Source organism: Salmo salar, chromosome 28, assembly GCF_965601325.2.
Source record: "Salmo salar chromosome 28, fSalSal1, whole genome shotgun sequence".
In the NCBI taxonomy this organism is placed as follows: domain Eukaryota; kingdom Metazoa; phylum Chordata; class Actinopteri; order Salmoniformes; family Salmonidae; genus Salmo; species Salmo salar.
Genome location: NC_138318.1, coordinates 34,905,252 through 34,932,559, shown reverse-complemented (window position 1 = coordinate 34,932,559; position 27,308 = coordinate 34,905,252). Strand labels below are relative to the sequence as shown.

General features: G+C 41.3%; 1 protein-coding gene across 1 annotated transcript; it reads left to right on the top strand.

The window, feature by feature from the left end:
• Positions 1-11,239: 11,239 nt before the first annotated feature.
• On the top strand, positions 11,240-20,302 carry LOC106589892 (inward rectifier potassium channel 2). The gene is made up of 2 exons (XM_014180306.3): positions 11,240-11,419; positions 16,360-20,302. The coding sequence occupies exon 2, from the start codon at positions 16,640-16,642 to the stop codon at positions 17,921-17,923; it is 1,284 nt and encodes a 427-aa protein (XP_014035781.1). The 5' UTR covers positions 11,240-11,419; positions 16,360-16,639; the 3' UTR covers positions 17,924-20,302.
• Positions 20,303-27,308: the final 7,006 nt, after the last annotated feature.

The following is a 27,308-nucleotide window of genomic DNA, read 5'->3' as shown; positions in this document are numbered from 1 at the left end:
CAGCGTGGATAGTGCTCATTTTCAAACTTTTAATGACGACACTTGACAAAATAACAAACGACCAACACAGTCCCGTCAGGTACACTTAGACTAGAACGGAAAACAACTACCCACAACCCCAAAGGAAAAACAGGCTGCCTAAGTATGGCTTCCAATCAGAGACAACGAAAGACACCTGCCTCTGATTGGAAACCATACCCGGCCGAACATGAAAACCAACACATAGAAATAGACAACTAGAACAAACCAACATAGAAACAGAAAACCCAAAATACATACAAAACAAACCCCCTGCCACGCCCTGACCATATTACTTTGGCAAATGACCTCTTTCACTGGTCAGGACGTGACACAACTCAGTTAAGAACAAATTCTTATTTAAAATGACGGCCTACACCGGCCAAACCCAGACAACAATGGGCTAATTGTGTGCCGCCCTATGGGAGTCCCATCACAGCCAGATGTGACACAGCCTGGATTTGAACCAGGGACTGCAGTGACACCTCGTACACTGAGATGCAGTGTCTTAGACAGCTGCGCCACTCAGTAGCCTATAAATGTTAGTCTATCATATGTGTTCCCAGAAGCCCCCCTTCCCTAATTAAGTGTAAATTCACCTACTATTTCACATGCTATACAGCCAAAATATGAACAGGCAGCAGTAGGCAGCGATCGGAGACATTGCCCTGTGTAGGGTGCTGTCTTTCGGATGGGACATTAAGCGGGTGACCTGACTCTCTGTGGTCACTAAAGATACCATGGCACTTACTGTAAGAGTAAGGGTGTTAACCCCGGTGTCCCCGATAAACTCCCAATCTGGCCCTCATACCATTGTGGCCACCGAATCATTCCCAGCTTCCAATTGGCTCATTCATCCCCCTTCCTCTCCCCCTGTAACTACTGCCCAGGTCATTGCAGTGAATGAAAATGTGTTCTGAGTCAACTTACCTGGTAAAATAAAGGGTTAAATAAATCAAATGAAATAAAAGTAGGCTACACCTGTCTCAATCTGTCTTTCTCTGTTTTCTGTCTGTGCATTGTTTTGTCACAACACTCGGACCAGCAGAGACAGAACATTTAGAAAAATAAGACGTTCATTTCAAATGTCGGACTTAAGAGGCTTTTTTTATTTATTTTTATCTCTCTAATCTTTCTGTTTTTCTTACGATCAATGATCTTTTCTGACTGATGACAGAGAGTCAGAGTGGGTCTCTGCTGATGCACGTTCAACTTTGAATGGGAATTCATGACCAGCTCAGCCAATCAGAAAACCAGGCCGGCTCATCTTGGTAGGGGAGCTGGCCATTGGCCACTGATCACGTAAATGCTCATTATATTTTATTATGACAACAGAGAAATTGCACAAAAATCATTAAAAAAATCTTAACAGGCCCAAAAGCCATCACCCATATCCCTTTAAAAAAATGTTTTATATATTTTTGTTGTTGTACATTTTAAACAGCCAACCCAACTAAAAGATGGTCCAGCCCCTTTGGCATTTGCCAGAACTGGCAATATATGCCAGTCCGCCCCTGTGTAGGGTAATATTTTCAGGTGGGATGGACTGGTGCATCATTTCCGTAATGGGCACTTTTGAAGCCATTTCAATAATTTTTAACAACCCTTTACTCTGGGACAGTAACAGTGAAGCAAATTTAGGAGTTTTATCAAATCGAATAAAAATGTATTTGTCACATGCGCCGAATACAACAGGTGTGGACTTTACCATGAAATACTTACTTACGAGCCCTTCCCTAACAATGCTGAGTTAAAAAATAAGAACATTTGCAAATAAGAATAGAAAATAGTAAAACAATAGATAACATTAGCGAGGCTATATACAAGGAGTACAGGTATCGAGTTAATGTGCAAGGGTACGAGGTAGTTGAAGTAATATGCAGAGGTGGAAAAAGTACCCAATTGTCATACTTGAGTAAAAGTAAAGATACCGTCATAGAAAATGACTCAAATAAAAGTGAGTCACCCAGAAAATTACTACTTGAGAAAAAGATAAATAAAGAGAAAAAGACAATAAAACATTTAAAAAATTGTGGATTGCCAGGGGCACACTACAACACACAGACATCACTTACAAATGAAGCATTTGTGTTTAGTGAGTCCTCCAGATCAGAGGCAGTACGGATGACCAGGAATGTTCTCTTGATAAGTGAGTGAATTGGAAAACTTTCCTGTCCTGCTAAGCATTGAAAATGTAACAAGTACTTTTGGGTGTCAGGAAAAATGAATGCAGTAAAAAGTACATTATTTTATTTAGGAAGGAAGGGAAGTAAAAGTAGTAAAAAATATACAGTTGAAGTCGGAAGTTTACATACACGTTAACCAAATACATGTAAACTTTTAAAGTTTTCCACAATTCCTGACATTTAATCCTCGTATAAATTGTCTGTCTTAGGTCAGTTAGGATCACCACTTTATTTTAAGAATGTGAAATGTCAGAATAATAGTAGAGAGAATGCTTTACTTCAGCTTTTATTGCTTTCATCACATTGCCAGTGGGTCAGAAGTTTACATAAACTCAATTAGTATTTGGTAGCATTGCCTTTAAATTGTTTAACTTGGGTCAAAAGTTTTGGGTAGTCTTCCACAAGCTTCCCACAATAACTTGGGTGAATTTTGACCCATTCCTCCTGACAGAGCTGGTGTAACTGACTCAGGTTTGTAGGCCACCTTGCTCACACACGCTTTTTCAGTTCTTCCCACCATTTTTCTATAGGATTGAGGTCAGGGCTTTGTGATGGCCACTACAATACCTTGACTTTGTTGTCCTTAAGCCATTTTGCCACAACTTTGGAAGTATGCTTGAGGTCATTGTCCATTTGGAAGACCCATTTGCGACCAAGCTTTAACTTCCTGACTGATGTCTTGAGATATTGCTTCAATATATGCACATAATTTTCCTGCCTTATGATGCCATTTATTTTGTGAAGTGCACTAGTCCCTCCTGCAGGAAAGCACCCCCACAACATGATGCTGCCACCCCCGTGCTTCACGATTGGGATGGTGTTCTTCGGCTTGCAAGACTCCCCCTTTTTCCTCCAAACATAACGATGGTCATTATGGCCAAACAGTTCTATTTTTGTTTCATCAGACCAGAGGACATTTCTCCAAAAAGTACGATCTTTGTCCCTATGTACAGTTGCAAACCGTAATCTGACAAATGTATTGTAGTTTTGGAGCAGTGTCTTCTTCCTTGCTGAGCAGCCTTTCAGGTTATGTCGATATAGGACTCGTTTTACTGTGGATATAGATACTTTTGTACCTATTTCCTCCAGCATCTTCACAAGGTCCTTTGGTGTTGTTCTGGGATTGATTTTCACTTTTCGCACTAAAGTACGTTCATCTCTAGGAGCGGTATGATGGCTGTGTGGTTCCATGGTGTTTATACTTACGTACTATTTTTTATACAGATGAACGTGGTACCTTCAGGCATTTGGAAATTGATCCCAAGGATAAACCAGACTCTAGTTTTGTTTTCTGAGGCCTTGGCTGATTTCTTTTGATTTTCCCATGATGTCAAGCAAAGAGGCACTGAGTTTGAAGGTAAGCTTTGAAATACATCTACAGGTACACCTCCAATTGACTCAAACTATGTCAATTACCCTATCAGGAGCTTCTAAAGCCGTGACATCATTTTCTGGAATTTTCAAAGATTTATAAAGGCACAGTCAACTTAGTGTATATAAACTTCTGACCCTCTTCAATTGTGATACAGGGAATTATAAGTGAAATAATCTGTCTGTAAAAAATTGTTGGAAAAATGACTTGTGTCATGCACAAAGTAGATGTCCTAACCGACTTGCCAAAACTATAGTTTGTTAACAAGAAATTTGTGGAGTGGTTGAAAAACAAGTTTTAATGACTCCAACCTAAGTGTATGTAAACATCCGACTTCAACTGTAAATTGTAAAGTAAAGCTTAAGTAGTACCAAAAAAAACTTAAGTTGTACTTTAAAGTTTTTACGGGACGGTTGAGCTAACGTAGGCTAATGTGATTTGCATGAGGTTGTAGTAAGTAACAAGAAAGTAACAAGAAAGTTTCCCAGGACATAGACATATCAGATATTGGCAGAAAGCTTAAATTCTTGTTAATCTAACCGCAGTTTCCAATTTACAGTCGCTATTACAGTGAAAGAATACCATGCTATTGTTTGAGGAGAGTGCACAATTTTGAACATTAAACGTTATTTATAAACAAATTAGACACATTTGGGCAGTCTTGATACAAAATTTTCAACAGAAATCCAATGGTTCATTGGATTAGTCTAAAACTTTGCAGATACACTGCCGCCCTCTAGTGGTCAAAATGGATATTGCACCTGGGCTGGAATAATACATTATGGCCTTTCTCTTGCATTTCAAAATGTTGGTACAAAAAAATACAAAGAACGGTTGTTTTTTTCTTTGTATTATGTTTTATCAGATCTATTGTGTTATATTCTCCTACATTCCTTTCATATTTCCACAAACTTCAAAGTGTTTCCTTTCAAATGATACCAAGAATATGCATATCCTTGCTTCAGGGCCTGGGCTACAGGCAGATAGATTTGAGAATGTAATTTTAGGCAAAAATTGAGAAAAAAAGGGGCGGATCCTTAAGAAGTTTTTACAGTACTTTACACCACTGGTAATATGTACATGTAGGTAGGGATGAAAGTAACCAGGCAATAATGATAGATAATAAACAGAGTAGCAGCAGCATATGTGCAGAGTGTAAAAGTGTGTGTGTGTGTGTGTGTGTGTGTGTGTGTGTGTGTGTGTGTGTGTGTGTGTGTGTGTGTGTGTGTGGTGTGTGTGTGTTGGAGTGTCAGTGAATGTGCATAGAGTCAGTGCAGAACAGAGTCAATGCAAATAGTACTGGTGGCCATTTGATGAACTGTTTAGCAGTCTTATGGCTTCGGGGTAGAAGCTGTTCAGGAGCCTTTTGGTCCCAGACTTTGCGTTCCAGTACCGCTTGCCGTGCAGTAGCAGAGAGAACAGTCTATGACTGGGGTGGCTGGTATCTTTGACAATTTTCTGAGCCTTCCTCTGACACCGCCTGGTATAGGGGTCCTGGATGGCAGGGAGTTTGGCCCCAGTGATGTACTGGGCTGCCTTCACCACCGTCTGTAGTGCCTTGCTGTTGAATGCCAAGCAATTGCCATACCAAGTGGTGATGCAGCCAATTAAGATGCTCTCAATGGTGCAGCTGTGGAACTTTTTGAGGATCTGAGTGCCCATGCCAAATGTTTTCAGCCTCCTGAGGGAGACGAGGTGTTGTCGTGCTTTCTTCACGACTGCGTTGGTGTGTGTGGACCGTGTTAATTCCTTAGTGATGTGAAAGCTCTACTCTCTCCACTTCAGTGGATGGGGGCATACTCAGGCCCTCCGTTTCCTGTAGTCCAAAGTCAGCTCCTTTGTCTTGCTGACGTTGAGGGAGAGGTTGTTGTCCTTGCACCATATTGCCAGGTCAATGACCTTCTCGCTACAGGCTATCTCATCATCGTTGGTGATCAGGTCTACCACTGTCGTATCATCAGCAAACTTGATGGTGTTGGAGTTGTGCAAGGCCATGCAGTCGTGGGTGAAGAGGGAGTATAGGAGGGGACCGAGCATGCACCCCTGAGGGGGCTCCCGTGTTGAGGGTCAGCGTTGTGGATGTGTTGTTACCTACACTCACCAGCTGGGGGCAGCCCATCAGGATGTCCAGAATCCAGTTTCAGAGAGAGGTGTTCAGTCCTAAGTTCCTGAGCATAGTGATGAACTTGGAGAGCACTATGGTGTTGAACACTGAGCTGTAGTCAATTAACCGAATTCTCACATACACTGTAAAAAATGTCCTGTAATTTTTTTAGTAAATTACTGGCAGCACAGTAGCCAGTAGGTTACTGTAAATGTACAGTAAATTATGGGCACCCCAGAAGCCAGTGAAGTACTGTACATTTAGAGGACCTTTACTTTAACACAAATTTACAGCATATTTCTGGAATACCCGACTGCAGCATCATGCTGCATTTCTAGAATTTACAGTGGATTACCGGAAGCACAGTGGTTATAAGGGCTCCCGAGTGGCGCAACGGTCTAAGACACTGCATCTTAGTGCAAGAGACATCACATCTCAGTGCAAGAGGCATCACTACAATCCCTGGTTTGAATCCAGGTTGTATCACATCTGGCTGTGATTGGGAGTCCCATAGGGCGGCGCACAATTGGCCCAGCATCATCTGGATTTGACCGGGGTCAGCCGTCATTGTAAAATAGGAATTTGTTCTTAACTGACTTTCCTAGTTAAATAAAAATAATAAAATATGATTTAGTGCTGTTAGCTAGTGCTGGTAGCTAGTGCTGTTAGCTAGTGCTGTTAGCTAGTGCCAACAACAGGCAGTATTTCTGTTATATATTTAAGTATTTCAAAATGTTCAATACCTACTTAGTAATTTGTATTTCACTGGCCTGAAATACAATTAATGTAGCCTATTTTGTAACAGTTTAATTAGAATACATGTATTTAGTATTTTCTAATACAAATATATACTTGCAAGTAGCCCGCTTAACTACAACATTCTCGGTAACGGTAAAATAATATTTTTACATGCTATGACTGTGGTATATTCTTGTTTCCCTTAGTTTCACTGACTGTACTGTATGTCGCTCTGGATTAAGTGTCTGCTAAATTACCAAACTGTAAATGTAAAAATGAACACTTACAAAGCACACTGCTGGGTATGATCCTAATTACCTTTGCCCCCAAACAAGACCAAATTTGATCAAAATACAAACGGTTTGAGGGTGGAGCTCATTAGAATAATACCCAGTAGTGTGCTTTGCAAATGTACATTTTTACACTTTGGTCATTTACCAGACACTCTTGTCCAGATTGACTAAGAGTCAGTGCATTCATCTACAGTAAGATTGATAAAAACCACATACCACAGTCATTGCAAGTAAAATGTTTCTGTAACCACTACTGGAAATGTTTAGGATACATTGTTTTCAACATATCTTGTAACACAACACTGTTGGAATATATCAATGCATATCTCTGGCTAGAGAAAATTATATTATTGTAATTCACAGTAACTTGCCACCAGTTACTAGAAAATGCAAAGCAATGACATGGTACAATACTGTACAATTAGCCTATTATACTGTAAGAAAGTAAAGGCAACTGTAACAATGTATTTTTTATAGTATTTTACTGTAATTACATTGGATTACCGCAAGCAGGTTAGCTGCAAGGTATTTGCATTTAGAGGCCTAAACAAAGGCTTCCAAATGGACTGTGATTACAAATACAAAACGACATGGCTTAATATTTAAACATTAAAGGTTTAAGACCCACCGTCACTCTGCGCTATTACCGACATACATTCAATTGTTGAAGTATTACCATCACTTATCATGTCAATTGGTACAGCATTCTCACAAAAAGGGTGCAACAAATATAACACTAGCACCCCCAGAGGCCAAAACTAAGGTTTCCAAACTGGCTGCAATTACAGAGCAAAACAGGTTAAAAGGACATGGCTAAACAAACACTCAATCATTAAAGGTTTGAGACTTGCTACGACTCAGATCTATCCCCTATATATATATATATATATATATATATATATATATATATACATACATACATACATACATACACATATATATATATATATATATATATATATACTAAACCAAAATATAAATGCAACATGAAACCATTTCAACAATTTTACTGAGTTACAGTTCATATAAGGAAATCAGTCAATTGAAATAAATGAATTAGGCCCTAATTTATGGATTTCACATGACTGGGCAGGGGCCATGGGAGCCAGGCCCAACCAATCAGAATGAGTTTTTCCCCCACAAAAGCGCTTTATTACAAACAGAAATACTCCTCAGTTTCATCAGCTGTCCGGGTGGCTGGTCTCAGACGATCCTGCAGGTGAAGAAGCCAGATGTGGAGGTCCTGGTCTGGAGTGGTTACACACAGTCTGTGGTTGTGTTGGACGTACTGCCAAATTCCCTAAAATGACATTGGAGGGCATAGGAGGGCATAGGCCCACCCACTGGCAACAGCTCTGGTGGACATTCCTGCAGTCAGCATGCCAATTGCACACTCCTTCAAAATTTGAAACATCTGTGGCATTGTGTTGTGTGACAAAACTGCACATTTTAGAATGGCCTTTTATTGTCTCCAGCACAAGGTGCACCTGTCTAATCAGCTTCTTGATAGGCCACACCTGTTAGGTGTATTATCTTGGCAAAGGAGAAATGTGCACTAACAGGGATGTAAAAACATTTGTACACAAAATTTGAGAGAAATACGCTTTTTGTGCGTCGGGAAAATTTCTGGGATCTTTTATTTCAGCTCATGAAACATGGGACCAACACTTTACATATTACATTTATATTGTTGTTCAGTACATTTAATTGTTAGGGAACTACTACCACATATCACTTAAATTGGTACATAAGTCTCACCAACGTGTGCAAGTGTAGCCACTTACAAGGGACGCCTCAGTATGTGTTAAACGATGCACCAATACCGTGCATCCACAAAAGATTGCGGTACTGTATGCTGTGGGATGGTACTGAATTACAGTTAATTACTGGCAGCATAATAGCCAGCAATTTACTGCAGATTTACACAACAGGTTTTTAGATTCCCAAAATACAGTATGGTACTGTATTTGTCTGGTGGTAATGAATTACAGTAAATTACTGGCAGCACAATAGCCAGTAAATAACCGTAGAAGACAAATATACAGTATGGTACTGTATTATGTGGGGAACAGCATTCTCACAAATGCAATACATATAGCCTTATACAAGGCATGCCTTGAAATATGTTAATGAGCCAGAGATTCTTTCGCCACCCACATTTCTCACAACGCACAGTATGCTTCTGTAAATATACAGCAAAACAGGCAATACAGGACTTTACTGTCATTTTTCAGCAGTGTAGCGGAACGCCGTTGAGACAGCATAATGCATTGCTCTTTACAGTACTACACTGTAATATAAAGTAACTGACTGTAAACCATTTCGCTGTAAATGTACAGTCGTGGCCAAAAGTTTTGAGAATGACACAAATATTAATTTTAACAAAGTGAGCTGCCTCAGTTTGTATGATGGCAATTTGCATATACTCCAGAATGTTATGAAGAGTGATCAGATGAATTGCAATTAATTGCAAAGTCCCTGCTTGCCATGCAAATGAACTGAATCCCCAAAAAACATTTACACTGCATTTCAGCTCTGCCACAAAAGGACCAGCTGATATCAAGTCAGTGATTCTCTCGTTAACACAGGTGTGTGTTGACGAGGACAAGGCTGGAGATCACTCTGTCATGCTGATTGAGTTCGAATAACAGACTGGAAGCTTCAAAAGGAGGGTGGTGCTTGGAATCATTGTTCTTGCTCTGTCAACCATGGTTACCTGCAAGGAAATACATGCAGTCATCATTGCTTTGTACAAAAAGGGCTTTACAGGCAAGGATATTGTTGCCAGTAAGATCGCACCTCAATCAACCATTTATCAGATCATCAAGAACTTCAAGGAGAGCAGTTCAATTGTTGTGAAGGCTTCAGTGCGCCCAAGAAAGTCCAGCAAGCGCCAGGACCATCTCCTAAAGTTGATTCAGCTGCGGGATCGGGGCACCACCAGTACAGAGCTTGCTCAGGAATGGCAGCAGGCAGATGTGAGTGCATTTGCACGCACAGTGAGGCAAAGACTTTTGGAGGATGGCCTGGTGTCAAGAAGGGCAGCAAAGAAGCCACTTCTCTCCAAGAAAAACATCAGGGACAGACTGATATTCTGCAAAAGGTACAGGGATTGGACTGCTGAGGACTGGGGTAAAGTCATTTTCTCTGATGAATCCATTTTCCGATTGTTTGGGGCATCCAGAAAAAAAGCTTGTCCAGAGAAGACAAGGTGAGTGCTACCATCAGTCCTGTGTCATGCCAACAGTAAAGCATCCTGAGACCATGTGTGGGGTTGCTTCTCAGCCAAGGGAGTGGGCTCACTCACAATTTTGCCTAAGAACACAGCCATGAATAAAGAATGGTACCAACACATCCTCTGAGAGGAACTTCTCCCAACCATCCAGGAACAGTTTGGTGATGAACAATGACTTTTCCAGCATGATAGAGCACCTTGCCAAAAGGCAAAAGTGATAACTAAGTGGCTCGGGGAAAAAAACATCGATATTTTGGGTCCATGGCCAGGAAACTCCCCAGACCTTAATCCCATTGAGAACTTGTAGCCAATCCTCAAGAGGCGGGTGGACAAACAAAACCCACAAATTCTGACAAACTCCAAGCATTGATTATACAAGAATGGGCTGCCATCAGTCAGGATGTGGCCCAGAAGTTAATTGACAGCATGCCAGGGCGGATTGCAGAGGTCTTGAAAAAGAAGGGTCAACACTGCAAATATTGACTCTTTGCATCAACTTCATGTAATTGTCTATAAAAGCCTTTGACACTTATGAAATGCTTGTAAGTACACTTCAGTATTCCATAGTAACATCTGACAAAAATATCTAAAGACATTGAAGCAGCAAACTTTGTGAAAGTAATATTTGCGAAATTCTCAAAACTTTTGGCCACGACTGTACAGCAATGTGTTACAGTGTAGGTGTTCCTCTTATCCAGGTGGGAGAGTGCAGTGTGGAGTGCAATAGAGAAAGTGGTGTCTGAGGAACCGTTGGAGCAGTATACGAATTGGAGTGGGTCCAGTGTGTCTGGAATGATGGCGTCAATGTGAGCCATGACCAGCCTTTCAAAGCAATTCATGGCTACATATATAAGCGCTACGGTCGTAGTCATTTGGTGGTCTACTTGAAACATGTAGGTATTACAGACTGGGTCGGGGAGAGGTTGAAATATATAACTTGTCCCCTTGCCCCTTGGGGTTTTTAGACTAGAAAAATATGACACCACCGCTCCAGGCAACCCAAAAACGAACAATCGATCATCAATATGAATAAGCACCGCTAAACAACCCATTTGTTGTTACGCATGACCCTCCTATCCAAACCCCTGACATGTGTCTCCCAAAACATTACTTGCGGTTTGTAGCCTATGAATTTTCACTCACACGGATTCATACGTCAGTGTAAATGTATCAGCCTACATCAACGCGTTCTTCCTCTCTGTAATACTATTGGCTGGGTCGGGTCCAGAAGGCGGAGCATGCCGGCATACGCTATTTAAATTGCCATGGAGAACTATTCGCTAAGCACATTATTAAGACCAGTCATTTCATTGCCACGAGGGAGTTTCAGTTCTCGCTGTCATCATAACAAGAAGCCAACATTACTACAAAACAGAAACAAACGCTTTGAAAAGTGTTTACCAGCGGACATATCTTCTGGAATATAATTTCAACTAACTTTTGATATTGTCCCGGTCTATAAATGTGCAACAGGTAAGGTTTAACAACCTCTTTGTAGCAATTCGTATCAAACGTATGGGGAAGTTGACGATGCAGCATAACATAGACTACTGTTTATTTTATTTGATCTATATTTGAGAATATTGGGACAGTTGCACTTGGACAGTCGCTCCATTGAATGGATGCGCTGTAGGCACCCCGCCGTCTTTCAGGCAAAGTCTTACCCACTGTGGCTAGAAGCTTGCAGAGCAGGACTTTTTATTGTTTATTAATGCATATCATTTCATCAACCTGTTTAAATCCATAATAATACATTTTAAGTGCAAAAAACATGTAATGTTTATGCGTCGGCTGATTCATACAGTTATGTTGTAATACACTGCTCACAAACATAGGCTGAAACATCCCAAAAGTTACAATTTGTCATGCAATCAGTGTTATTCGTATATCTTTTTCCATGTAAACGTACATTCATGTACAATTATAACGGTATGGATGGAATGTTTGAACGTTGTATGAGAGATTGCATCACTCAGTCGGTTCCCGTTTTTTAGCCCGCACCTGTTCGCATTTCTCGTTGGCATGTGCTACATTTCGAGTGCTGCTTGGAGTCTGGAGCCACATACTTCATTCTATTTTAAAGGTCCAATGCAACCGTTTTTATCTCAATATCAAATCATTACTGGGTAACAATTAGGTACCTTACTGCTATTGTTTTCAATTGAAATGATCAAAAATAAACAAAAATAGCTTCTTTGCAAAGAGCAATTTCACAAGCAATAATTTAGCTAGGACTGTCTGGGAGTGGTCTTGAGTTGGGAGGAGAAAACTGAAGACTAGCTGTTATTGGCAGAAAGGTTTGGAACTCTCTTTCTTATTGGTCTATTAACAAATGTATCAGGCAGGCCAAAACTCCATTCCACCAAAAACAGACAGAAATGTATTTTCAAGCAGCTCTTAAACTAAAACGGCATTATCATAATTTTCACAAATTCACACGGTTTTATTCCAGCCTCATAGTGTGGAAATATATGTATATATGAAACAGGAAAATCACATTTTTTTGACTCCACTGGGCATCTAAAATGGTAGTCCTAGATGAGACATAGCTTTTTTGTGTGGCCCAGAGGTAACTGCGACAAGACCATCCTCAAGGTGACCGTAAATGACTGTGCGTTGGGCAGCGGGTCAGGGAGTTACCATACATTCTGTAAGTTATGTTTCTGCAGGATACTTCAACCATGACATTGTTTCCACCGTGTGAATATTGGCACCGAATATATACACCTCTCAGATTAGGCCAGTCCAGCAGTACTAATTATCCCACTGATCAAAAAAGGGGCTATAACAGAACAATAAACAGTCATGCTTTTCCATTCTGTTATCATGGTGTCATAGCAACAGATGGGAAAATAGCATCTATTGATGTTACTAAAAGACAATACAAAATTCAACATGTCTGTAATCATTTTCCATTAAGTGTCCTCTCAACCCCCAAAAGAAAAGAAAACATAGCCATATCAATTTCTATTCACGTCACTCTGTCAGAAAACAGACTAGAACAAGTTGGAAAGATACTTATTTAGTTGGCGGGTAAAGCTCATATTAATCATGTACTGTGTAAACTGCACAGTCATCCTAACTGGTGTTGATTGAGGAGAGGTTGAGATGCAGACTGACTTTGCATGTCTAATTAGTAATTACTGTCAACAATCCAGAATTCCCCAAATAGTGCCCATGTTTGATGACAGAGTTCCTCCTGACTCTACTCACCACCAACATGCTAGAGACAGTTAAGGACAAAGGAGCTGATACTGCAGATATCACTCTATAAACTATATTTACAAACATGAAGGGAAATATCTGAAGGCAGTCTACATACTAGAGAAATGTTTGTAAATGGACTTAACAGAGACTGTAGTCTACTCATATCTATTCATGTTTCACGAGTCAAAATCATTATATTTGGTGATTTCAGTTTTGCAAGGGAGCAAGAAGAAAAGCTATATCTTATCCTTTTAATGTTAAAGGACATTAAGAAAAGCTATTTCTTCACCTTTACATGTTAAAGAACACAAATAAATCACTGACTCTCATATCACCAAATCTCCTAAAAGTATTTTTTAAACAATCCCCCCCAAAAAACATAACAGAAGAGTTCACAGTGTTCATTGCAACCATGGTTGGTTGCTAGGACAGCGGGGTCTAGAACATGTATAACACTTCAGACACAGGCAGGCAGGGCTCTCTCTAATGAGTGGTGTTTCTGTAGTGCCAGAGACAGAATCCTCACAGGACAGCCATTATGCTGCTGAGAGAATATGAAGTCCCAGAGGACTCTGTGAGTCAACAAGCTATGCTGCTGTACTCAAGTACACCCAGAGAGAGAGAGAGAGAGAGAGAGAGAGAGAGAGAGAGAGAGAGAGAGAGAGAGAGAGAGAGAGAGAGAGAGAGAGAGAGAGAGAGAGAGAGAGAGAGAGAGAGAGAGAGAGAGAGAGAGAGAGAGAGAGAGAGAGAGAGAGAGAGAGAGAGAGAGAGAGAGAGAGAGAGAGAGAGAGAGAGAGAGAGAGAGAGAGAGAGAGAGAGAGAGAGGGGAATATATATAGAGAGAGAGAGAGGGGAATATATATAGAGAGAGAGAGAGAGGGGGGAAGATAGAGAGAGAGAGAGAGAGGGGGGAAGATAGAGAGAGAGAGAGAGAGAGAGGAAGATAGAGAGAGAAGAGAGAAAGAGAGGGCCTGTGTACACTTATGTTCACATTTCCCCCAGTTAAAAAAAAAAAAGATGTATGTTTCATATTCATTTCAGCACATTATATAATACTGAACAAACATATCAACGCAACATGTAAAGCGTTGGTCCAATGCTTCATGAGCTGAAATGAATGAAAAAGGAAACCGCACACTGCTCTTGATAGTATCCCTGATCTTTAATAAGCTTACGTATCGGCCTCACAGCTTTCGTCAGAGCTTTTGTGAATTTTTTTAAATTAGCACCCTTATGTAGACCTAGCTCCACCCACGTACGTTCCACGCATGGAAAGGGTTGGAGGTGAAGGAAAAACAAGTAAGTGCTACCAAATCTAATAATATGCATATCATAAATATTCAAATAAAGTGTGTAAATAAGATGTATTAAACACGTCTGTAAAACCACAATGAGGACATAGACCTACCGAGCAAGTTTTCATTTATCATTGGATACATCGTACGAAAAACATCAGAGTAATCTTAAATAGAGACATAATTCATGTTCAAATTCACAACATACATAGGCATTTCATCATTAAAATCCCAAAACATTCTCTTTTACTCAGAGTATTATTAAATCACCTCCCCTGTCTGATATCTTAACTTTCTCTACGCCACAAAATCTAAAGGTAGAAATGTCATGCTTTAGGTCATTAAAATGTACTGCGACTGGAAAATCCCTGTCGTTTCTCCTGATTAAACTTTTATGTTCACTAATTCTAGGTTTGAGAGAACGAGAGGTTCATGAGCTGAAATAAAAGATCTCCAAAAGGTTCCATATACACAAAAAGCTTATTTCTCTATTTACATCCTTGTTAGTGAGTATTTCTCCTTTGCCAAGATAATCCATCCACCTGACAGGTGTGGCATATCAAGAAGCTGATTAAACAGCATGATCATTACACAGGTGCACCTTGTGCCAGGGACAATACAAGGCCACTCTAAAATGTGCAGTTTTGTCACACAACACACTGCCATAGATGTCTCAAGTTTTGAGGGAGCATGCAATTGGCATGCTGACTGCAGGAATGTCACCCAGAACTGTTGCCAGGGAATTGAATGTTGATTTCTCTATCTTAAGCCGCCTCCAATGTCATTTTCGAGAATTTGGCAGAACGTCCAACCGACCTCACAACCGCCGACCACGTGTAACCACACCAGCCCAGGACCTCCACATCCAGCTTCTTTACCAGCAGGATCATCTGAGACCAGCCACCCAGACAGCTGATGAAACTGAGGAGTATTTCTGTCTGTAATAAAGCCCTTTTGTTGGCAAAAACTCATTCTGATTGGAGCCAGGCCAACCCATGGCTGCGGCCCTGCTCGGTCATGTGAAATCCATAGATTACGGCACATTTCATTCATTTACATTGACTGATTTCCTAATATGAACTGTAACTCAGTTCAGTGTAATATACATGCAGTATGTTTCTATGCATGTAGGTCACACAGAAAATGGAATAACTGTTATTTCTGTACAATTGACACCCCCATTAAAGTAGCTCATTACAACCTGAAAACACCATGCTTGAGCCTTAGAACATTTCCAGAACCCTAATAAGTGACATTCAAAGAAAAGAACCCGTTTGGTCGGTTGGCCAAGTGATGTGGTACCGTAGCTTACATTCAAGCAACAAAACATTTTCCATCTTTCCAAGGTTGTGATTAGCAAGGTATGTGAAAAGGGGTATTAAGAACGCACCAGTGGGTATATGAGGCAGTAGGGTTGGTTCACGCACCGTGCAATTTGACAAACAGGCTGGTGTGACAGACAGTAAGACCGTTGTCACAGAGTGGAAGTGACGGGTCTACATGTAAAGGAGTATTAAACTGAAGGCAATCGTTCATTTGCTGCTTTAACACGACTGTTATTTCCTCTTCCATGTTGCAAGAAATGTACTGTTTTCTTTGAAACAGTAACGGTCCGGCTGGGGGGGGGGGCGACATCGCTCCCATTGCTCCCTGACCTCTCTCAGTAGAGAGTGGAGAAGCCAGGATAGGGGTTAAATATGACTGTTGTCGTAACTGAATGAAATATTGTTGGCATGAGGAGACGCGCTTGTTCTTGCCCTTGGGTATACAGTATTTGATTGTTTTCTCCGGCTTCACACACGACAGAGTAATCGATTGGATATTGAAATAATCATTCATGACAGTTGGTGGTATTTCATGTATCATGACTCATCAGCGAGTCTAAAACCTTTCTCTCTCTTTTTCCCTCAGCATACGTCGTTGGTGAGGTCCGGCCGCCTGATGAGAGAGCACTACTCAACCCCAAGGACCTCTCCCTGGTTGCAGTCAAGCTAGAGGCCGTCGAGGACCGAGAGAGAGGCTTTGTCTCCTTCTCCTTCCTTTCCTCCGTCCGCCTCACTCCACCACCCCATTTTCTGCTTGAGTTGGTCCCGTTAGTGTTTCAAAACTGTTTCTCCAACGCTTTTTCAAGAAACTCAGACTGTTTTCCAAGGTAGAAGCAGCGCTACAGCCCTCCCACCAGAACGAGGTGATGGGAAGTGTGCGAGCCAACCGCTACAGTATTGTGTCAACCGAGGAGCACGGTATGAAGTTGGCCACCGTGGCAGTGCCCAACGGGTATGGGAATGGCAAGGGCAAGGTGCACACGCGGCACCAGCCCCAGAGCCGCTTCGTCAAGAAGGACGGTCACTGCAATGTGCAGTTCATCAATGTGTCCGAGAAAGGCCAGCGTTACCTCGCCGACATCTTCACGACATGCGTAGACATCCGCTGGCGGTGGATGTTTGTCATCTTCTGCCTTGCCTTCCTCCTGTCGTGGCTGTTCTTCGGCTGCGTCTTCTGGCTGGTCGCCATCTTCCACGGGGACTTGGAGAACGACTCCCAGAAGTGCGTCTCCAACGTGAGCAGTTTCACTGCAGCCTTCCTGTTTTCCATCGAGACCCAGACCACCATCGGCTACGGCTACCGCTACGTCACCGACGAGTGTCCGGTGGCGGTCTTCATGGTGGTCTTCCAGAGCATTGTGGGCTGCATTATCGACGCCTTCATCATCGGTGCCGTCATGGCCAAGATGGCCAAGCCCAAGAAGAGGAATGAGACGCTGGTGTTCAGCCACAACGCTACAGTGGCCATGAGGGACAACAAGCTGTGTCTGATGTGGCGCGTGGGCAACCTGAGGAAAAGCCACCTGGTGGAGGCCCATGTGCGTGCCCACCTCCTCAAGTCGCGCACCACGGCAGAGGGGGAGTTCATCCCTCTGGACCAGATGGACATTGATGTGGGCTTCGACAGCGGAGTCGACCGTATCTTCCTGGTGTCGCCCATCACCATTGTCCACGAGATCGACGAGGACAGCCCATTCTATAACATGAGCAAGCAAGAGCTGGAGACGTCCGAGTTCGAGATTGTGGTGATCCTGGAAGGGATGGTGGAGGCCACGGCCATGACCACCCAGTGCCGCAGCTCCTACCTGGCCAGCGAGATCCTGTGGGGCCACCGCTTCGAGCCGGTGCTCTTCGAGGAGAAGAGCTACTACAAGGTGGACTACTCTCGTTTTCATAAGACTTACGAGGTTCCCAGCACCCCGCTGTGCAGCGCCAGAGACCTGGCCGAGAAAAAATACATCCTGTCCAGCTCCAACTCCTTCTGTTACGAGAACGAGGTGGCGCTGACTAACAAAGAGGAGATGGACGAGGGGAACGGGGGTAGCGTGGGCCCAGATGTAACCCAGACAGACAATATGTCAGACTCAGAGCATCACCAGGCCACTGTGCCACTAGAGTCCAGGCCCCTGAGACGAGAATCTGAAATATGACTGTGCAGAGACTGCAGACCATCTCACAGAGAAGAAGATTCTGATTCTAGAATCCCATCTAGTTGTTATAAACGGCACATTGAGCTGAGCTGGGCCTAGTGTAAATCACATTGAGCTGAGCTGGACATTGGGTAAAGGACATTGAGGTGAGCTGGGCCTTGGGTAAAGGACATTGAGCTGAGCTGGGCCTTGGGTGAAGGATAGGTTCATGCCGACGGTACTGCTGTGGGAAGGGGATAGCTGGGGACTTGTAACTTTTATTAAACAATGTAATTGCATTTTACAGCAAGCACAGCACTATGAAACACGTGCATATAGGAAGGAAAACGTTATTGAAAAAGGTTCCCACAAGAAAATGTAATGTATGTATCACTTTAGCATCTATGTATAGAAAGGAATGTGCATCTGTATAACATATTGGAATGGGTGTTAGCTACGATGACTTGAAAGTAGCAGGCATGTCTCTCTGTTTATCTGTCCAGCAAATCATGAAGAAGATGAGAACAATAGTTTTATTTCTATTATCTGCCTTTTAGTATATAAAACAAATGCTGCTATAAGCAAATTCTCTACTTTCTCGTTTCAGAGAAACTAGGGGAAAAACATGCAAAGATGCCTACCCATAGAGTAACACAGACATTTAGAAAGTTATGCTCTGTGAAAACCAAATATTATTTTGATTTTGCTAATTTGCACTTTGAATTGATCCTGGGCACCCAGCTCCAAAGTACTCGAACGTTTTGGAATGTTAATCCAAACAATTAAAGATGCAGTACAGCCTTGTAATGAAACCTTTTTTTTCTCCTTTTGCTGAGATTGGAATTTCTCACCAATTTCCCAGTGGATGCAAACTGTTTTAGCCTTTGAATAGACCATCATGTTGCAGTGAACTGGTGATCTTTGGTGAATTACATCCAAGGAAATGTAGCTCAATGTAGAGAGAAATTCATACTATTGGAGAAAACATACTATGCAACCATTGTAAAGTAGTGCAACAAAGCCTTTCAAATGATCAATTAGATAAATGTATCTGAACTATTAGCATTCATCCATACTGTACGTATCCAAAGCAGATATGGTCATGTTGTTTGTACTGTTGGTAATGAGCCGGTCTCATAACAGACGTACAACATAACATACATTAAAGGGTCGTTCAATGCTGGTCAAATCAATAGAAACATGCCTGTTTTGTTTGAAGGAAATTAGCAGGGTGTTATTAGTATTCAAAAGTGAAGCAGAACTGAACAAACAACACCAACAAGACAAAGGAGGGAGGGAAAATTAGCATACGAATGTTCTTAAAAAGTGCTGCTACGTTGTTGCATTTTGTAGGGTTTGGTAACAGAAGATGCCAAATATAATTATTATTATTATAATTATGTGTCTCATCCATTTGTTATAAGTGGTAGAAGTAGAGTATTTTTGAAGTAAATAAAAAAAAATGAAGACAAAATATTTATTTTCTAACACGTGTATACATTTGTTATCATTTTATAGATGTTGCTGGATCTTAATTGGAACTCATTCAACATAATACTTAATCAATATCACCGTGGTAACAGTCATGATAGACACAGTTAAATGGCTATTATGATGCCAGGGCTTCGGTAAAGTTTTACCATTGTTTTCATATTCAAAGCTAAACATATATGTCAGGTTCTAGGCCCTAGACTTGACCAGTAACATGTTGTTAAGGCGAGAAGGCTTTAAGCACATGCTCAGAACATAACAGTGTTACAATACTTTCCTTTTTTTAGTTCAAAATCATTTTTAAGTAAAACAACAAAACATACATTTTCTTTCTTAGTACTTTACAATCGTCCACTATTCTGCCATCACAAAAAGAGCACATCTTCACCTATAGACTCTTTAAATAAGGAGAGAATAAAATACAGTACATATGCCCCTCTGACATACCCTATCTTTGCTGTTCATGCATTCATATTTATATCCAGAGTAGGTCTATGGATTGCCATGCCTTGTTATCAAATATTATTTAATATTTCATTATAAGTTGTTTGTTGTTTTACTAGGGAATCTTGGATTGGAAAACATGGTTTAATAAGCCAACAGTACTGTATCCCAGGCATGTTAATAAGGTGTATTGAAAGCCTGTCGAGTTTGCATTATGGCAAATCTATCTCCTATTTCTTTTATTTTGAATCAACGGCTAAAGGACGTTAGGCTAGAATGTTATTTTTGTTGTACAGAGACCCCCGCCCTCCCTGTTTCAGTCATTTTGTATCAGAGTCTTCCAGTTGTACTGAGAACAACGGAATGTACAGATTTTTATATTATTCATAATATTATTGTTATTATTATTGTACATGCGATTTATTATATTGTTCTTTTTTCAATAAAACCTCAATGAATGATCAATTGCAGTTCTGTTCATTTCCATGAATAGGCTGGTATTTGGGATGCAGATATGGAAAAATACAGAATTCACCAAAGCCCAGTGTGTCAGCTCTGGTAGAGTATGTTTTGAAGGGACCCTGTAGGGGTGAGTGGGGTAAGTTGAGCCATTTTTTACATTCAGTATCACTCCGTCAAGGGAAATATAGTATTGTTTCTAATAAAGATATATACAATCAGGGGCGAAAATCTGATATCAACTTTGGAGGGGACAATTACATGAAATTTTCTCAAGAGCAATTCCTGAGGGGGACACCAAAAGTAGTGCTGTAACACATAGCCTACGTTTAATATGGTAAATGTATATTGAGGAACCAAAGAAATAAGGTGTTTGCCGTACTCCTAACTACCGGTACCCAAAACTACACAACTAATCACAACAGCAATACCATTGCCTTTAACAAATCTTAGTTCAGTCACCAGTTTAAGTTGAGAGTGGGGGTATCCATGGCATTTTCCAATTATGTTCCTATTTTACAAGTAAAACAAATTGAGAACCTTTCATAATGTTGCCAAACAAAGACTCAACAAACTAATCTGAGACTCCCTGTCTCTGCCAGTCTGTCCCTGCCTATCTGTCCCCAACTCTGCTGTCTGTGTGCCATCTGTTGCCTGCTCTGCCTAATGACATCATTGTGAAACATTTCCATTAGCATTTCACTTCTTTCTTATGAACATTTTATCAACTAGTCTGAGATATTAGGCTACTAGGGTTCTTACTTTGCGTTTTGGTGTACTGAAAAATACTCTGATGTCCGTCTTTTTTCTGCCATTTTTCTACCTGGCTGGCTACACACACACACAGTGTGTAGGTTATTTACAGTAGGAGATGGGCTTCTATCATCTTATCTTCTATCATTCTATATGGGCTTCGATCTAAAAGGTAGCTTAGCAAATGTGAAACGAATTGCAGTGACAAGAGTTGACAGCTGTATGAGTTCACCATTTACACAACATATGCTGCAACCTTTTGTCATTTTAATCGTTTGTTTCATATTGGCTGGCTTCCAACAATAGCTGAATTTGCAAAGCTAGCGAGCACCAATTCCGTTTCAGTGGTGTTTGCTACAATCTTTGCTACCCGGGTTAAATAAAGGTGAAATAAATTAAATAAATAAAAGTTCCCTTGCGACAATTTAGCTTTTGCAACGAGACCATTAAATATATTTTAGACCATGGTAGAAGAAAGTGTAGTTCTGTTCAGTTTATCGCTAACCTTTATCACAGGGACTTTGAAGCACTAATTTACATGCATGCTGATCTTGGAATAAATTGACGATAGCAAAGATTCCATCTTTGACGACGCCACATAAATGGAATAGGTACTAGCTAGCATAATAGTTAATATTTGCGCGCTAGCTCTGCATATTCAGCTAGTGTGTGTGTGAACCCTGGCGGGATTGACTGGATTAACCTCACGTCAGTTACGTGCATTGAGTGCCTTTCAGACAGTAGATACGAACACTCTGTTACCTTGACAACTAAGGAACTGGCAGTGGATCAAACCATTGTGAGGCAAAGGGTGGGGGGGGGGGGGGTCGCAATCTTTTGAAACTTAAAAACGCGTTATTAAGTGTCTATAATCAGCACAATTGCTTTCATTGCGTATTATTAATATTATTTAAATTACATAGTTATGTTTACAGTGATATATTGGGGGGGGACAAATCATATTTTTCCCAGGATGGGGGGGTCGTGTCCCCCCCGTCCCCCCTGGAATTTCCGCCCCTGTATAAAATACATATATTTCAGGATGTTGTGTATCCCTGGATATAATCAGAATTAATGTAAACATTACAGTTTTGAAAACATAGGTTGTCCCCAAAAAATTGACCTCTTGGCACAACATACCCCGGGTATGCGATAAGTTGAGCTGCCTACAAATTTCTGTACTGAATGAAATATTACCACTACCTTGATAAAACCATGTCTATCTTTACTTCCTAAACATAATTAAACATAATTCTTAATCCTGTTAAGAATATTTTAACATGGCTTAACACCTAACAAGCACTTTTTACTCTTTAAAACACTTTAACATGGGCTAGGCCCTGTTGTTACCTCATATCCCAGTGATAATGCCTTGCATTACACCTGGGAAGAAAAAACTTCAATTAACTTAACTTCCCTTTGGCTCAACCATTGGCTCAATTTACCCCATGGCAATTGGCTCAACTTACCCCAAGGCAAACATTTTGACTATATTAGCCAACAGCTAAAGGATGCATTTTCATGCAAGTTTTAGGACCTCATATTGAAGCTTATAGAGACCTCAACTGACATATAGAACAATCTTAAAATGATCTACTTTGGTTTAGATACAAGCATCATGAAACCTCTAACACAATATATTAATTTCACTTGGTGAAAATCAGTTTTTTGTATCTAACTTGCTTAACTTTTTCCATGTGGTTTCTTCTTTCACAGACTCCATGAAATGATGACCTCTTCCTAAAAATGTGTTAAAATGCTACATTTTGTGTATGGTTTTCTAGAAACAATGGTGGCTCAACTTACCCCCTCGGCTCAACTTACCCCACTCTTCCCTACATGTTTGTCAGAAGCCTTACCTTCTAAAGTTGTGGTTTAGCCAGCAGCCGTGTCCAATGACTTGTCGTCTTCCCAGAACGCATTAGGTATTAATGTTAAAGCAATAGGGATTAGCAGCACTCCTTTCTATTGAGTTCACCCTCACACACTTCACCTATTTCCATTTCTCTTGTTTCGACACACTTTCCTTTGTACTTTCCTGCTCTATACATTTCTAATCTTGTCTTCTAGCCCATTGTATTGAATCTATCAATCCCACTACTCATAATGTCGGCTCCAAATAAACTCATGAAGTCTATTATTAATTAATTGCCGTTCATCTTTAGATTTAGATAGATTTTGATGACTTTATTAGTCACATGCACAGGGTACAGTGAAATTCTTAAGCTCCGAGCTCCAACAGATGGATGACAGAACGTCTCAGAGGGGGATGTCCATAGGTGGAGCAGAAGAGGGGAAAGTGGATGAAACAATTAATACAAGTAATAATACAGTTGATTCGGAAAGTATTCAGACCCCTTGACTTTTTCCACATTTTTGTTACGTTACAGCCCTATTCTAAAATTGATTAAATTGTTTTCTTTCCTCATCAATCTACACATTGTACCCTATAATGACAAAGCAAAAACAGGTTTTTAGACATTTTTGCAAATTTATTAAGAATAAAAAAAACAGAAATATTAAATTTACATAAGTATTCAGACCCTTTACTCAGTACTTTATGTAAGGAACTATGGCAGCAATTACAGCCTTGAGTCTTCTTGGGTGTAACGCTACAAGCTTGCCACACCTGTATTTTGGGTGTATCTCAAGTTCTGTCAGGTTGGATGGGGAGCGCTTCTGCACAGCTATTTTCAGGTCTCTCCATGCCAAAGAGTTTAATCTTGGTTTCATCAGACCAGAGAATTTTGTTTCTCATGGTCTGAGAGTCTTTAGCTGCCTTATGGCAAACTCCAAGTGGGCTGTCATTTGTCTTTTACTAAGTAGTGGCTTTCATCTAGCCACTCTACCATAAAGGCCTGGTTGGTGGAGTGCTGCAGAGATGGTAGTCCTTCTGGAAAGTTCTCCCATCTCCACAGAGAAACTCTAGAGCTCTGTCAGAATGATCATCGGGTTGGTTCTTGGTCACCTCCCTGACCAAGGCCCTTCTCCCCTGATTGCTCACTATGGCTGGGCACCCAGCTCCAGGAAAAGTCTTGGGGGATTCAAACTTCTTCCATTTAAGAATGATGGAGGCCACTGTTGTCTTGGGGACCTTCAATGCTGCATAAATGTTTTGGTACAATTCGCCAGATCTGTGCCTCGCCACAATCCTGTCTCAGAGCTCTACAGACAATTCCTTGGACGTCATGGCTTGGTTTTTGCTCTGACATGCACTGTCAACTGTGGGACCTTATATAGAGCGTGTGTCTTTCCAAATCATGTCCAATCTGTAGAATTTACCACAGGTGGACTCCAATCAAGTTGTAGAAACATTTTAAGGATGATCACTGAAAACAGGATGCACCTGAGCTCAATTTCGAGTCTCATAGCAAAGGGACTGATTACTTATGTAAATAAGGTATTTCTGTTTTAGTTTTTTTATACATTTGCAAAAAAAAATCAAAATTACCTTTTTTCGCTTTGTCATTATACGTGTAGATTGCTGAGGACATTTTTTTATTTAATCAATTTTAGAAATAGGCTGTAACGTAACAAAATGTGGAAAAAGTGAAGGGGTCTGAATACTTTCCGAAGGCACCGTATATACTACATTATTCCATGTGTGTTATTTCATAGTTTTGATGTCTTCACTATTATTCTACGTATTCTAAATAGTAAAAATAAAGAAAAACCCTTGAATGAGTAGGTGTGTCCAAATTTTGACTGGTACTGTACATATTTGCAACTCTGGGGGGGGGGGGTAGCTGCCTAGAGGTGGCTATTCAGCAGCCTGATTGTGTGGGGGTAGAAGCTATTGGTCAGTTTTTACTTGATGCTCCGATACTGCCTGCGTCCAGTGTCGACCCGTCATTCAGGGCAGGTGGAGCAGAGCACCACCTGCATATTATTTTGGCATTAATACATGTCACATATCAGTAAAGCCGCATACACATATTTTTTTTGTTGCTTTTTTGAGTAAGGCAGCTCCAAAATGTAGGTGTTACAGCCTAGCTCAGTCAATCAATCAATCAATCAATCAATCAATCAATCAATCAATCAATCAATCAATCAATCAATCAATCAAATGTATTTATAAAGCCCTTTTAACATCAGCAGATGTCACAAAGTGCTATACAGAAACCAAGCCTAAAACCCCAAACAGCAAGAAATGCAAATGTAGAAGCATGGTGGCTATGAAAACAAAGAAAGGAAGGAACCTAGGAAGAAACCTAGAGAGGAACCAGGCTCTGAGGGGTGGCCAGTCCTCTTCTGGCTGTGCCGGGTAGAGAGGAACCAGGCTCTGAGGGGGGGCCAGTCCTCTTCTGGCTATGCCGGGTAGAGAGGAACCAGACTCTGAGGGGGGGCCAGTCCTCTTCTGGCTGTCCCAGGTGGAGATTATAACAGAACATGGCCAAGATGTTCAAACATTCATAGATGACCAGCAGGGTCAAATCATAATAATCACAGGGTGCAACAGATCAGCACCTCAGGAGTAAATGTCAGTTGGCTTTACATAGCCGATCATTCAGAGTTAGAGACAGCAGGTGCGGTAGAGAGAGAGAGAGAGTGAAAAATAGCAGGTCCATGACAAGGTAGCACGTCCGGTGAAAAGGTCAGGGTTCCATAGCCGCAGGCAGAACAGTTGAAACTGGAGCAGCAGCACGACCAGGTGGACTGGGGACAGCAAGGAGTCATCAGGCCAGGTAGTCCTGAGGCATGGTCCTAGGCTCAGGTTCTCCGAGAAAATAAAGAAAGAGAGAAAGAGAGAAAGAGAGAGAGAGAGAGGATAGAATTAGAGGAGGCATACTTAAATTCACACGGGACACCGGATAAGACAGGAGAAATACTCCAGATATAACAGACTGACCCTAGCCCCCCGACACATAAACGACTGCAGCATAAGTGCTGGTGGCTGAGACAAGAGGGGTCGGGAGACACTGTGGCCCCGTCCGAAGATACCCCCGGACAGGGCCAACCAAGTAGGATATAACCCCACCCACTTTGCCAAAGCACTAGAGGGATATCTTCAACCACCAACTTACTACCCTGAGACAAGGCCAAGTATAGCCCACAAAGATCTCCCCCATGGCATGAACTTGAGGGGGGCACCAACCCGGACAGGAAGATCACGTCAGTGACTCAACCCACTCAAGTGATGCACCCCTCCTAGGGACGGCATGGAAGAGCACCAGTAAGCCAGTGACTCAGCCCCCGTAATAGGGTTAGAGGCAGAGAATCCCAGTGGAGAGAGGGGAACTGACCAGGCAGAGACAGCAAGGGCGATTTGTCGCTCCAGTGCCTATCCGTTAACCTTCACACCCCTGGGCCAGACTACACTCCCTCATAGGACCTACTGAAGAGGTGAGTCTTCAAGACATACTTAAAGGTCGAGATCGAGTCTGCGTCTCTCACATGGATCGGCAGACCATTCCACAAAAATTGAGCTCTATAGGAGAAAGCCCTGCCTCCAGCTGTTTGCTTAGAAATTCTAGGAACAATAATGAGGCCTGCATCTTGTGACGTACGTGTACTGTACGTATGTACGGCAGGACCAAATCGGAAAGATAGGTAGGAGCAAGCCCATGTAAGCCCATGTAATGTTTTGTAGGTTAGCAGTAAAACCTTGAAATCAGCCCTAGCCTTAACAGGAAGCCAGAGGCTAGCACTGGAGTAATATGATCATTTATTTTGGTTCTAGTCAAGATTCTAGCAGCCGTGTTTAACACTAACTGAAATGTATTTAGTGTTTTATCCGGGTAGCCGGAAAGTAGAGCATTGCAGTAGTCTAGTCTAGAAGTGACAAAAGCATTTTTCTGCAACATTTTTGGAAAAAAAGTTTCTGATTTTTTGCAATATTACATAGATGGAAAAAAGCTGTCCTTCGTCAAAAGAGAGATCAGGATCCAGAGTAACACCGAGGTCCTTCACAGTTTTGTTTGAGACGACTGTTCAACCATCAAGATAAATTGTCAGATCCAACAGAAGATCTCTTTGTTTCTTGGGACCTAGAACTAGCATCCCTATTTTGTCCGAGTTTAAAAGAAAACATTTGCCACCATCCACTTCCTTATGTCTGAAACACAGGCTTCAAGGTAGGGCAATTTTGGGGCTTCACCATGTTTCATCGAAATCTGCAGCTGTGTATCGTCCGCATAGTAGTGAAAGTTAACATTATGTTTCCGAATGACATCACCAAGAGGTTAAATATATAGTGAAAACAATAGTGGTCCTAAAAAAAACCTTGAGGAACACAGAAATGTACAGTTGATTTGTCAGA

What these genes read in the sequence shown, in the direction of transcription:
- LOC106589892 (XM_014180306.3), top strand. Translation starts at nt 16,640, where the DNA reads ATGGGAAGTGTGCGAGCCAACCGCTACAGTATTGTGTCAACCGAGGAG.